General features: G+C 31.5%; 1 protein-coding gene and 1 long non-coding RNA gene across 4 annotated transcripts; one reads left to right on the forward strand and one right to left on the reverse strand.

The window, feature by feature from the left end:
• Positions 1–3,157: 3,157 nt before the first annotated feature.
• On the reverse strand, positions 3,158–6,086 carry LOC107812679 (putative glucan endo-1,3-beta-glucosidase A6). Its single transcript, XM_075241138.1, has 3 exons — positions 5,955–6,086; positions 3,917–5,221; positions 3,158–3,391 (listed from the first exon to the last, which is right to left on the reverse strand). The coding sequence occupies exons 1-3, from the start codon at positions 6,022–6,024 to the stop codon at positions 3,354–3,356; spliced, it is 1,413 nt and encodes a 470-aa protein (XP_075097239.1). The 5' UTR covers positions 6,025–6,086; the 3' UTR covers positions 3,158–3,353.
• A 1,264-nt stretch (positions 6,087–7,350) lies between these two features.
• Positions 7,351–10,437, forward strand: LOC107812678 (uncharacterized). Of its 3 annotated transcripts, none has more exons than XR_012704108.1 (4): positions 7,351–7,643; positions 8,921–9,023; positions 9,794–10,122; positions 10,223–10,437. It is a non-coding gene; the product is annotated as an uncharacterized LOC107812678 (long non-coding RNA). The 3 variants fall into 3 exon arrangements; XR_012704109.1 differs by having other exon boundaries at positions 7,354–7,643; positions 9,794–9,857; XR_001654161.2 differs by having other exon boundaries at positions 7,356–7,643; positions 9,794–10,437.
• Positions 10,438–14,121: the final 3,684 nt, after the last annotated feature.

Raw genomic sequence — 14,121 nt, forward strand, 5'->3', positions numbered from 1 at the left:
CTGTGACACTGTGACACCAGTTCTAGGTGGTTAAGACTTAAACAGTTGTAATAGTTACATGTTCAGATACTCTCTTGCTTTTATTCCGCTTATTTTAAATTTTCGCTGTTTATACTTAATGCTTTATAACTGTTAAAGAGTATAAAAAGGGTAAAAAAGTTATTTGTTCAATAATTGGCTTGCCTAGCTCACATTAGTAGGCGTCATCACGACCCCCGAGGGTGGAAAATTCGGGTCGTGACATTACATAATTTACTCCGATCTTGAGACGAAATTCCTATGATATTTTTCTTAACCCCGGGTAATCTTTTATATACTCAATCTTTTTTAAGTGTGTCTAAAACACGGTTAAAATATCAGGTGGCATGCACGTCAACTACAAACATAGGCGTAGAAGCCTTAAAAATATATTACATTTTATTTTATAGATGTTTCTCGCCTGCTCTATTTTTTAAAATATATTTTTTCTTTTATCCTTTTCTATTTGGGTGTGTTTTATGAAGGTAAATACTTTATGTAAAATATTTTTTAATTTTTTCATGTTCGGTTGGCTTAAATATTTTGTAAAATATTTTTCTCATTAACTTATTTTCCTCCCAATTAGAGGAAAATGACTTTCCTACCAAGAGGAGGCAAAAAATTATCGAAATTTTTTTCTCAACCACTACCCCCTAATATTGCCACTGCCGGCCCCTAGACCCCGACCTACCACCCTTTCCTGCCCTTAACTATTTGTCTCATATAGTGTTTGCCTGAATTATATATTTTTCAAAAATATTTTTTGTTACTTAATCAAACAATGAAAAATAAGTTAGAAAATCATTTATTTTTCTCCATACCAAACACACCCTTTATTTATTTTTATTTTTCATCCCTTGATAAATCGACCAATGCAAACTATTTACATCTATCATTTAAGCATGACTAGTATTAGGGTACGCGCTTTGCGCGTGTACCCTATATCAATGAATATATAATTTTTTAAAAATACGAAAAATATTAAATAATGTGAGTTATTGAATAAAATAAAATAAAAAGTATAAGTTCTTAAATATGATGAACATTGATCATTTTTAGCCCGCTAGCTCGATAAATAAGTAATAATATAAAATCTTAAAAAAATACTATAATATTAGAGTTAATACTTTATAAAAAATAATGTAAATATAAGAAGCTGTCATTTATTAGAATGGTTATAAAAAGAAAAACAAAAAAAAAGACTTCGTATGTAGGTTATCATACGAAAATTTTAATCGAATGGTCATATAAAATAAAGGTCACAAAAAATATGGTAGAAAACCAATGTTTATTGTTATTTTATTATAATCATTCAAATTTTAATTGATAAAGTTATTTTTTTAGACCCTTGAATTATAGTAAAAGAGAAACGATAGCTGAAACCATGGTAATATCACAATGGAAGGATATCACAATGGAAGTTTAGCTTTGCTTTGAATGGCAAATACTCACGTTAGTTTTGATTTAATAAATATATTACACATCATATAATTCTATATATTAAGACTTTTACATAGTTCAAATAAAAAAAATATAATAAGTAAAATTTCAACTAATTTTAACGTCCTAAAAGTTAGAAAAATAATTAAATAATTATTTTGAGTGTAAAATTAATTTTCTTGATTTCTTTTTATACTTCTTATATTTGTCGAAGGATATCTAACAATGGAAATGTAGCTTTTCTTTGGATGGAAAATTACTCACGTGAGGTTTGATAATTAATGTGTTATATGTTGCCAAATATTATGACTTTTTACATATATACTTCAAAAAAGAATTAAGGAAAGATATAATAAGAAAAATCTTAGGTGATTTTAAAGTCCTAAAAAAATTAGGAGAAATAATGAAATGACTAATTTGTCTAGTATGAAATCAAGTTTTAGAGAGTAAAAAAGACGAACGACATTTCGCTAAGGGCCTTCGTGCTTTTAATATAGTATAGATTAAATAATATATATTCTTATGTAAATATTGAATTGAATTATTTAATTTTATGTAAATATCATATACATTATAAATGTTCGAGAAAATTTTAATCAGACAACGAGAGATTATAAGTTTCTTCACCACAATTGATAGAGATTATTAGCTTATAATTTGGCCACACGTGCATTATCGAATAAGACTTGTTATCTGCTACCATAAATTATTTTGTTTTTATTTTGAGTGAGACATAACTATTTAGCACACAAAAGTTATATGAGATTTCCTCTCATATCTTGCCAAGTGTATTGAGGGTCCCACTTTTCAGGACACGAATTTGAAGCTTGGAACCCTTTAATCCATGGTTAAATATGCCACAGAATATAATTATGGCAATGAGACAGAATTTAAGGTCATAAGAAATTAACCACACAAAACTTCAAGGATCACTTTAGCATTTTTATCCTTTTGATATTCTTTATCCTTAGCTGTGAGATTCTATAGCATTTTTTCTCTCTCATCATATGCTATTTGAAGAAGTCGGGTAGAGAGAAAGATGTGATACCCTATGCGAATCTCACATCGACAAAATACGGAAAAAATATTAGATATACAAATAGATAGGCCTTAGACTCTAGTGACACATTTTAAAGGCGTGTGAGCCTAGACCCAAAACAGACAATATCACTAATGGGCTGGGGTGTTGCAGAAGATAATATTATAGTGCTATTACTAAATATTACCCAATTAATCACATACATTGCATTTGACAATCTCTCTCTTTTATATCCCTAAGTGCTCCTTTTTAGAAAGTTAAGGAGGTCGAGGAAATGATAAAAAATCTAAGATTGAATAAGGAGGATGTATTTTTAGAAAGTTGGAGTTAAATCCTTCGTGGTAGGTTGTAGTTTTTGTACCTTTTGAGCCATGTGATTTTCCACATTAAATTGTGTGTTCTTTAGTTTTCTGTATTTTACTTACCCACGCGTACGAAACTTTTTTTTTATTTCCCACCCGGTGTCCGGTACCCGTATTGGAGCCCGGACTATATTCGGATTCGCACAGCGTAGAGCCCCATTAGGGGGAAGGCGCTCCCTACCAAGGATTTTTCCATACCCAGAGCTCGAACTCGAGACCTCTGGTTAAGGGAGGAGCAGTCCCATCAATGTCTTAGATAATTCTGGGAGGCACTTAACTTGACAAATTTTATTAGAGAATTCACTGCATATTGGTGCAAAAAGAAACAAATTTCTATTGACAACTGCAATCAATTCCCATCATTGAATTAAATTTACTTCAGAAAATAAATAAAGTTTATTACAATTTCTTAAATACTCCTAATAAAGAATATTCCACTTCTCAAGATGAGAGCAAATATAATTAGCTCCAAATGCATCTCCCAAAAACTGTTTTCAGAGAGAAACATAAGGGAATTTGCATGATCCATGACCTGCCCAAAATTGCCAAATCAACAAAAAAGTTTATTAGTATGTAATATCATGAACATAATAGAAAGAAAAAATCAACTAAAGTATATTAAAAGAGCATAAATTTTTCTAAAATTACAAAAGAGTAGTCCGGTCCACTAAGCTCCCGTTATGCGGGGTCCGGGGAAGGGCCGCAACTTTAATTATCTTGCATTTTTACAAGAAGCTGTTTTCATGGCTCAAACTCGTGACCTCTTGGTCACATGACAACAACTTTATCAGTTACGCCAAGACTCTCGTTCTTTTTTTTAATACTATGGTCTCCAAAAATATAATTACATCTAATCTAACGTAATAAGTGGTATTATTAACCTAGAAAATAAGACATAATATCTGATAAAGCAAGTTAAAATACACTAAAATATAAAAATTCTTTATGTCGTGGATGTATATAAGTTAAATCATTCTTTAAAAATCCTTTCTTCTTGATTTTAATTCCATTCAATATTTTAAAGAATCCTTATGAGGGAACAGTTTTGGGTACTTACTTGGGTCAAGAGTGGTTTGAACAGCAAGCCCATTGAAATGACAAATTTCACCATCCTTTCTAAACTTAGCCCAATATGAACTAAATGCATAATTTGCATGAGCAACAATTGAAACAGGTTGATAACATGATTTTTCAGGAGAAAGTTCATCACATATCCCATCTCTCTTACATGCAAATTCCAAAGCTTGTCCTAAATCCTTTTCATTCACAATATCCTTTGCCAAAACACACCATAACTTCCCATGAAATGGTCCATTATTTTTTGGCACTGGTAACTTAGATAATTCAGACTCTGATATCTCTCCTGTCAAGTCGATATCGTAAATTGCCTTACCATTTGGTTGTAACAAACCCCAATGCCTCTCAGTCCCTGGACCTTCCTTTTGATTTTCATCGTAGAGTGAAAAAATAAACGTAGGTATCGTTGACCCTGGACGAGCTGGTGTACCAATGGGTGGTTGTGATGTCAATCTACGTACAAGATTTCGGTTATATGTAGCTGCATTGTAGATATTAGCACCAATTTGATCATAGTCACCTCCATTAGGCCATCCAGTTTCTGCTATTGCCAATCTAATATTGTAAAACCCTAATTTTTCCATTGCAAATATCACTGAATCAAGCATTTGATCCAAGAGGTTTGTGTAAACATAGCCACTAAGTGGATCCTTATAGATTTGAGTACCTTTAAATAGTGCAAAATCAAGACTAATTGAAGATGGATTTTGGGACCATGAGAAATAAGGGTAAACATCAATAAAGAAGTAAGATTTTGTCCAATTCAAGAATCTCAACAATGGTATCAATAGTGAGTTTCTTGGAATATCTAACCTAAATTCACCACTTGAAGGTGGAAATGAGGTTTGTAACATGTCCATAGCTAAAGGTGTACCAATTTTAATGTTGTGAATTCTATGTTCATCGATCGATTTCTTGATATTTCTCATTGCTGGAACAAGATCATACCATAAACTTTGATCATCCTTGTTACTTAAAACTTCATTTCCTACTAAAATATATCGGATCATAGTGTTTGGATAGTAAGAAAGAACGTTATCGCGTACCCATTGGTTTGCAGCTGATTGATTTGCAGCTACAATTGAGATTTGATCATTTGGTACCATGATTGAGACATGAAGATTTGTGCCTGATAATAATCTAAGTATCTCTGGATTTGCATCATATAGCTTCACTCTACCAGCTTTCATGTTTTTTATATGCTCTATTGATTCATATTGAGATGGTAAATTGTTTCCTAGCCTTCCATAATTTACTCCAATCATGTTTGCTAGTGGAAATGCATCTACATTAAAAAAAAAAAAAAAAAAAAAAAAAAGGGAAGAATAAGATGTAAGAATAATTAGTAGGCATTTAGATAATATTTGATTGAAGCTGAAAAAAATTTATTGAGTATTTGAAATCGAAGTTGAAAAGAGTATTTTTGACCTGTTGTGTTTGGATACAAACTTTACTTGAAAAAAATTGGAGTTTTGTGAGTGAAAATTATTATTTCACTGAAATAAGTTTTGACATGACGTTTCTTTTTAACAGTTGACCAGTATTTATAATACTAATTGGGCATTTGGACGTAAGAATTGTAAAATTTCGGGAAAAAAGTGAAAATAAAATTCAAATAAAAATGATATTTGAAATTAGAGCTGTGTTTGGACATGAATACAATTTTGGATTATTTTTGAATTTTTGTGAGTGATTTAAGTGAAAATTTTGGAAAATAACTTTTTGGAGTTTTTCAAATTTTCGAAAAATTCCGGAATTCATCTTCAAGTGAAAATTGAAAAATTATGGCCAAACACTGATTTCGGAAAAAAGTGAAAAAGATTTCGAAAAAAAGTGAATTTTTTTTAATAGCCAAACGGGCTCTAAAGTTTAGTATTTGCAAATATAACCAGTATTTGAAAATAATAAAATATGGTATATGGCAAAAAGGGTAATATTGCAATAATTCAAGAAGATTAAAGAGAAACTACAACGACAATTTTTTTTTTAATTAGAAGCACGTTTGAAGGAATACTTACCTGAGAAAGCAAGAAAAGAAAGGAAAGCAACAGCTAAAATGACTTCTACCATGATTTTCTCTTTGAACATCTTAACCAAATCTCAAAATTTTCAACAAATTGGAATGCTTTTTGTGAAGTGAAATTCCAAATTTGAACGTGTCGTTAAGGTTGAAATAGAGAGGTTTTTATATGGGGCGAACTTAGAGGAACAGTTGAACTACCAGAATATAGAATCTATAAGTAACTAAGTGAGACAAAGATTGTGAGAATTTTATCAAGAAAGTGAGAATTTGAATGAGGAAATTAAATGCAAGAATACATTAAAGGTATGATTCTGGAATTCTACATAAATAAAGTGAAGGCAAAAGACCATGGCATGTAAAAGAAGTGTAGGTAAGCATATATGCCTATGCTTCATTTGTTGTCTACTAACATATTTATTATTTCTCTTGGTATGTGAAATACTCAGATAGATATATCGGGGTATTAGTACTATCGTCTAAATTTAATCTATGGAATATATTTAATAATTTTTTTAATATAAAATATGATTTGAACTAAAGTTATTGGATTTGCACCGAACCATAGGTAAACCTTCTAGCTCAACCCATGTAAGTATGTAATACTACTTTATGTATTTATTAAAAATGTATTGGAAATAATTTAAATCACTATAGAAAATTTGAAGACCTCATCGATTTCCATCATACTTATAACCCCTTTGCCTCTTTATCATGATTTAAACTATCATCTAGACATATCCAATCTCCTTTAAAAAATACGATAATAAAGGAAACTAATTATTTAAGCTGGAGTTTTTGTTTGTAATTGCACTAAATAAGCTGGAGTTTTTTTTGTCCCGGATTCATTAGTTTTGTCATTAAGCTTTTTCAAAAACTTCAACACTAAATAAGCTGAAGTTTTTTTTGTCCTGGATAAGCTTTTTCAAAAATTTCAGTAGAAGATGCTGTTATTTAGTTCATTTGTAAAAACTTCAACACTAAATAAGCTGAAGTTTTTTTGTCCTGGATTCATTAGTTTTGTCATAAAGCTTTTTCAAAAGCTTCAGCAGAAGATGCTGAAATTATTTAGTTCATTTGTAAAAACTTCAGCACTATATAAGCTGAAGTTTTTGAAAAAGTTTTCTAACATATTAGATAAATAATCAAATTGTCAACAGTATCTAAATCATAAATTTTGAAAACAATAAACGTGAAAAGAACAGAATTATCATGAAAAGAATCACTAAGTGTGACCTTAAACTTCCCGTACGTGGAAATATTCATAAATTATTGTCTACTAACTTACGTAATTATTAATTACACTACAAAAAAAATGGTGCAATTATGGCGGTTTTATAATGGCGGTTACACCAAACTGCCACAATAAACAACAAATTACGGATGTTTTCAAACCTCCATATTATGAATTTACAAAATAAGACAACGATTATACCGTCCCCTATTTATACTTCACAAATTCGAAAACTCCACCCCACCTTTCCTCCACTATCTGCTTCGAGTAAACCCTAATTTGTTATCCAATTTGCTTCTATCTCACATATTGCCAATCGCTATAGCCGGCGACTCCCTCTCCTCTCTTAATCTCTCACTTCCTTCCCCTCTTCTCGACATCTCTTCGATAAAGCTGGCAAGAATTTCGCTAATCTTCGTCGTGCCTTTGATATATGCGGATCAATTCACCTAGGTACTCTCTATTTCTCGCTCCTTTTTACTTATGTATGTATGCATTTATGTGGATATACGGTTACTTTATTTTTTTCACTATGCCTCATTATGTAGTTGTTGGAACTTCTTTCGGAGATTTTAAATATCTTGTGTTGTTAGGAACAAATTATTTTGTAATTGAAATTTTCTAGATTTTTTTTTGGTTTGGTTAGAACTTATCCATCAGTTTATGGTTAAGAGAAGTGAGAATCCTTAGGCTGTGTGTAATTTGAACACGGAACTGTTGATTCCAATTAAAATAAGCAAAAAAGAGGTTGTGAAATGAAAAAGATATAAAGAAAAAGATTCAAACTTTGAATATTTGATGATACTTGTTTAAAAGAACTAGCCCTGATTTGAAATGTGAAAAGTGAGAACTTGTGTGTTGCTTATGTGCTGCTCAGACGGAATCATTTCTATTAATTTTGCAAGATGAAAAGTAAAATTAATAACTTTGTGTTTGAAGTTGGCACTTATTTTTAAGATTGACCACTAGAAGTTGAATTTGACATTTTTTATAAGGATTATTGATTGCATTTCTATTATTGGGCATTTGAAGATGTATTAGCAGGACGGAACAGAATATGTATAGAGGATTATATAGAGATCTTAATTGATTTGGGCTTGAGAATTAGTCAACTGGTTATATCAAGAGCCGTGTGAGGAATAATTTTCATGGTCATCTACTTCTGCCATGTATTATTATGTGGGTTAAGGAACTTGAAGGATTGAATATGCTGCGTGAACTAATTTTAGTATCATTTACTAGAATTTCCCTTGTTAAAGAATAGTCCAGACTATATATCTACGGTAGGAAAAGAAAAGGAAAACAGAAAGTGTTAGCTCTTTCTCGCTCTCTCGATTCATTATCGCTATTGAGAGGGGGGTTTGATAAGACGTGGAGGAGTATACTTATACCACAGATTATGAAATATATTGACATTTTTATAGGTTGTACGATTTTGAAAAAGATGATTCTTACAGATGGTTATGTCTAAAAGTGGCAATATTGTCACAAGTGACCACTCACTATTTAGTAAGGGATTTTTATCAGATGAAGGCCTGCAACATATGTTGAATTTTTGTCATTAGTGGTCCTTTTTGTTTTGATTTGGTTATTGATGCTAATTGCAGTATATTAGCTGGTGTATGTATTGTTGGGATCTTTTAGGTGATATCCATGGCTTTGCTATCTTGATTTCTTGGATTTTTACTCTATTGGTGATGATGTTAATATCTAATCTGATAGCTCTCTAGCTTGTAGATAATGTTGTAGATACAGCTCGGGCGCTTTGGACATACGAGGCTGCAAATTGTCTTGAGGATGCTTCGTGAGTCTCATTTGTGTTTGTGCTCCAAGGTAAATACGTTCTCTTTCCTCTTTTATGTCTTCCTTTTTTTGTTGTTTATGTCCTGCGTACACTTTTAATCTTAAGTATGCGTGGGTCCGATTAAAGTGTAATACTATGTATATTGTTCCTTCTTCTATGAAGAAGATTATGATTTCTCATACATCATATGAGGTCACAAAGTAGTCTAATGATGATATCCCTTTTATCTAATATTCAATGTTACTTTTTAGCAAATATTGGTCTCTCCACAAAATTATGTAATGTTGTCTTTCAACTTATATCTTTTGGGAGAAAAGGTGTAGTTTGTTTGTAAAACTACTTGCATTGCATGAATGCAAATGTTAGGCGGTAAAAAAGGTGTGCCTATAACACGTTCAGGACAACAGAACATAATTTTTTGTCAAGCAGATAAAAAAGGTGTGCCTATAACACATTTCAAAGGGAGAGTGCTCTCACAATAAGAGACTTTGGTCCTACCTCAAAAGAAGGTTAGCAAATTAAACTTCGAGTATTTCTGTTTAGAGTAATATTCGGAGGTTTGTGCTAATAGTCTTAATGCAAGCTACTAATTGATTAACCTGTCGTATATAACTTTTTCTTCGTGAACTTTTTTGCTGTTAATTACTGAATTCTCAGGGATTTTACCTGAAGAGGTTAAATATTTAAAGGACTCCTACAAATCTATTTATTATTAAAAATTATGGTAAATTTACCCCTATGATTGCTTAGATGTGCAGATACGAATATACTTTTGATCATGTTTCTTTATCCTCTTCAGCTTTGGATGGTACTGCCCCTATTCATGTGACTCTCAAGCTACTCAAGATCTTACTTGATAAGAGGCATGTCATATATGTCTGGCCTTATGTTTCAATTACCTTATATTTTGGCGAATTATCACTGTACAAATCACAAATATATTCGATTAACACCAGGAGTTCTTCGGCATTTTTGCTCTGCTGCTAAATTTTTTTTTTATGTTTTCAGTTACAACACTTAGTTCTTGGTAAGAAAATTCTTTTATGTTTTCAGTTACAACACTTAGTTATAACACCTGATGCTTTATATGGAGATTGTTGATGCTATGATGCTCGAGAATTGTAACTAGTATGTATATATATACACATATATGTTTGTATCTTGATCCATGTTTGTATCTTGATCCTTTTGAGTATCTTATTGCTTTTTGTTTCGATTTATTTTGTAGGCACTGGATGTAGCAAAATTGTATCATCACTTGACAACCCAAGAAGTACACCACATAGAAATAACAAAGAACAAGTTTAGGATTTGCGAGAATTATTTTCCTCATGGAATGTAAAATATTACTCCTTGAAATTTAGTTACATTTTATGATGTAATTTTAAAATGCTTATTCTTTTAATATATGATGATTGATTTATTTAGTTGATCTTCCCCTTATATTTGTGTCAAAACTATTATAAAGTAATACATAAGTTTGATAGCGTAGGACATGGTGTAAAATGGAATGTTAAAAATGTGAAAAAGAATTATATATTGAAGAGAAACTATTGGATGGGCTGTGAGGATAATTACGGCGGTTTGGACCGCCACAGTTTCAGATATAATCTAATATATAATTGTGGTGAGTTGAAACCGCTAGTTTAAATATATAAAACCGTCGCTTTATGTTATATTCAATTGCGGCGGATTTTAGAAAACCGCGATACCAACTTTGTGGCGCCTTCGATTTTGGCATTTTCACTAGCCGCCATTAATTGTCCTAGTGGCGGTTATAGACCGTCGTAATGTGCAAGATATAACCGCCGCAAATTCACTGTCTTTTTGTATTGTATAATAATTTATTTTTAAATAATCTAATAAACATACTTATGGCAATCATCCCATGAACTGAAATTTTATAGCAGCACCACCAGCAGCTGAAGGAAGAAGAAGAAGAAGAAGAAGAAGAAGAAGAAGAAGAAGAAGAAGGAGAAGGAGAAGGAGAAGGAGAAAGGGGGCTGAAAGTGTTTAAAAAATGGGTACAAGTTAAAACTTTTTAAAAGAATGGGTATAGGTTAAATGGGGGCGACCAAATAAGGCACTCCGTGCAATTTTTACAATATCATATAAGGATATTATCACTTTTAGCCCGTACCAGAAACTATTTGCATTCGGTAGCTGAAAAATATATAAAATTTATATAATTTTTGTATATAACATGCAAATGTATATACACACAAAAATATACAAAAATTATACGTTTTTTCAGCAATTATTTTAAGAGAGATTATACAATATTATTTTCCTATTAATTTTGAAGAAAAGAACAAAAAAGGCCCAATATAAGCCTACAAGAATAACTACCATATTACCCATGGAAATGATTTCATAGCTCAGATATTAACCTGTGTGTGAAACAATTCAAATTCCTCTCTCTTTTTCTAAGTGTGTTGGGAGAGAGGGGGAGTGAACCTCTAGAGTTTCATATATCATGTAGAAAGAACGTGACATGATCAAATCCAAGAGGATACAAGTAACATGCCCAATCAATCTTTTTATAGTAGTCAACATGTTAACAAATGTAATGTACTTATCATTTTTGCCGTCCAATTCAGATTTAACCTAAATTACGTAGTTGACCTGAACTTTAATTAAGCATATAATGACAAAAGATAGGGAATACCTATAAATTATGCAAATTGCATGATTTATTTCTATGACATATTCCATGCACTTTTAATAATAGGAAATAACCATATATATGAATGATTATGACAAAGTACGTGGTTATTATTGTTTAGCCCTTGAATCATGGCATATTCTTGCCATAACCGCTTTATGGCATCGGCATTTATAAGTGGTTGTGCAATTATACTAATTGTGCAATTAGTATAATGATTAGTGGTTGGCAACAAATTGATATAAGTAATCATATTCTTATTTTGACCTTTGTACATATTATCCATTCAACTGCCCCATGTGTCACGATTAATTGATGGAGAATTACATGTGATCTTATGATAAAACCAATAATAAATTATACTCCCTCAAGTCCACTATTAACCTTAATTTGTTCATTAAAAATACAACAAATACTCTCAATCTCTTTACTCTAAGGGCAGCTTTGTAAAAAGAAATTAATTTTTTTTTTATATTTGAAAAAACAAATATTATGGATCACAAAAAAAAGGCTCATTAAAGTGGACCCAAGAGAGTATTCTCTTCTTTTTCAAATAAATTATCTTGCAAATTCACCTAATTGCTTCTCCACTTAATAAGATTTTCTTATTGCTAGATCTGCTTGTGGAATGTGAATATATTCTTGATTTCAACCCTAAATATTATCTTCCTTATTATTTAAAAAAAATATCTTTATCAATTAATCAATTACATTTAAGGTCAAATTAGTTGTGTTGGTTATATATATGGAGTCAAACTAGTTGGTGCTAGTTATATGAATTTTCCATATTCATCCCTCACTTTTGAGAATCATTCTATTTCAAATATACTTCCAACAATTTCTATTTAAAGAAACGAGAGGTTTTCTATAACTAAAATTTCACTATAGAATGGTCTATTTTGAAGAATAATTGAAAAGAGAAATCACTTCACAGTAATAAATCGAAATCCCATGAAAATAAAGCATCTTTTGATGCAATAAGGGCTTTGGAACATCGATGGATTTAATATTTCAATTTTATGGGTTCCAAATTTTAGAACGATAACTTTAAATGTTAATGATTGAGTTTGAATTTAATATCTGTACATATTTAATAAAATTTTAATATAAATATATTATTTAATAAAAATTATTAAATTCGTTCGAATATGTAGCTCGGCTTGTGCCTCCCCTCCTCCTGCTTTTGTAACCGATACAAGATAGAATATCTGAGTTTGATATACCCATGCCGTAGTTTAAATAAGTGCAACATCACATGTTCAAGACATTTAAGACAAGTGATACGTTAGGTATGTTTGGCAGGAAAATTGTCTGGTTTCTCAAGACATTTCAGGGTCCCACTTGTTACTATTATTACTACTTTCAGATCTTAGTTTTGATCCATAGTAGTTAGATTAGAATATGAAAATGACTTGTATCAAACTGAGATTTACTTGGTCTCAGATTGACATGAAATATACTACATAGCTTGCCATGTGTTGGTATTAACGTGTTCTTATTGAGTTTCAGTCATTACATGATTATGTTAAAGTCTACTTAATCTTGAGTGTGTCAGAGATGAATTATTTTAAGAATAGAGTCAATTAATCTTGGCTAATTAAGATCGCTAAGTTATTTGCATAGAGTTGGATACAAGGCAGTTTGTAGGTATAGGGATAAGATTGAAAGAGAGTAAAATGAAAAATTGAATCCATTTTTGGCTGGGACAACAAACGAACTCCACATGAAATCGTTCAAGTTCCAACATGCAAAAATGTCATATTTTTTGCATCTACAGCTTATTTGGATGGTTGTTACGGGTGGCTCAACGAATCTTGTGGCCTAAGACGAAATTATATTGAGAGGCCCTTAAATTTATTTGTTTACCCTCAAAATCAGATAACAATTGAATTTGTAAGTAGTTTTAAGGATATGCGGATTAACTTGACACAAAGCAATAAATTAAGTTGCAGTTGAAATAAACAATGATAAAGTAAATTCAAACCATACAAATTGAACAGTTACAATCTTGGAAGGTCAGTCACACTCAAACTGGATGCCCTTCAATCGGTCTCAAGATACAGAAGAATAAGAGCTTAAAGAGAGAAATAATAATGTATTGCCTTGGAATGCGTGTTATCATGTGCTAAATGAACTGTCAGACCCCCTTTATATAGTAGAGGAGTCCTACTTTAGGTACAATTCTATAAAAGGTAAAAAATCTCATGATTTGCTGGTTGTCATTCCTTATTGATAAGTGCGGAGATTCCCGCTGTAATATCCGACCGGTCACTGATATCTCTCTCTTCTGTTGGCTATGCTAATAATGTTGCTTCGAGCTCGTTCGGGTCTAGGATCGATTCTGGGATCACAACCTCGATATTCTCGGAAGCAGACGTTCTGACCCCGGGTTCTAGTCCTACGGAACTTGTGGTCGATCTTCAGTCCTTTATTGCCATATTCTGAGCCTGACCTACCATGCC

This window comes from Nicotiana tabacum, chromosome 20 (assembly GCF_000715075.1).
Source record: "Nicotiana tabacum cultivar K326 chromosome 20, ASM71507v2, whole genome shotgun sequence".
NCBI classification, from domain to species: Eukaryota; Viridiplantae; Streptophyta; class Magnoliopsida; order Solanales; family Solanaceae; genus Nicotiana; species Nicotiana tabacum.

Bases quoted from the DNA above. Each gene is read 5' to 3' on its own strand.
- LOC107812679 (XM_075241138.1), bottom strand. From the start codon at position 6,024: ATGTTCAAAGAGAAAATCATGGTAGAAGTCATTTTAGCTGTTGCTTTC. The intron at 5,222-5,954 runs GTAAGTATTCCT...TTTTTAATGTAG, and splicing joins TTCTTTTCTTGCTTTCTCAG to ATGCATTTCCACTAGCAAAC. The intron at 3,392-3,916 runs GTAAGTACCCAA...AATTTTGGGCAG, and splicing joins TCAAACCACTCTTGACCCAA to GTCATGGATCATGCAAATTC.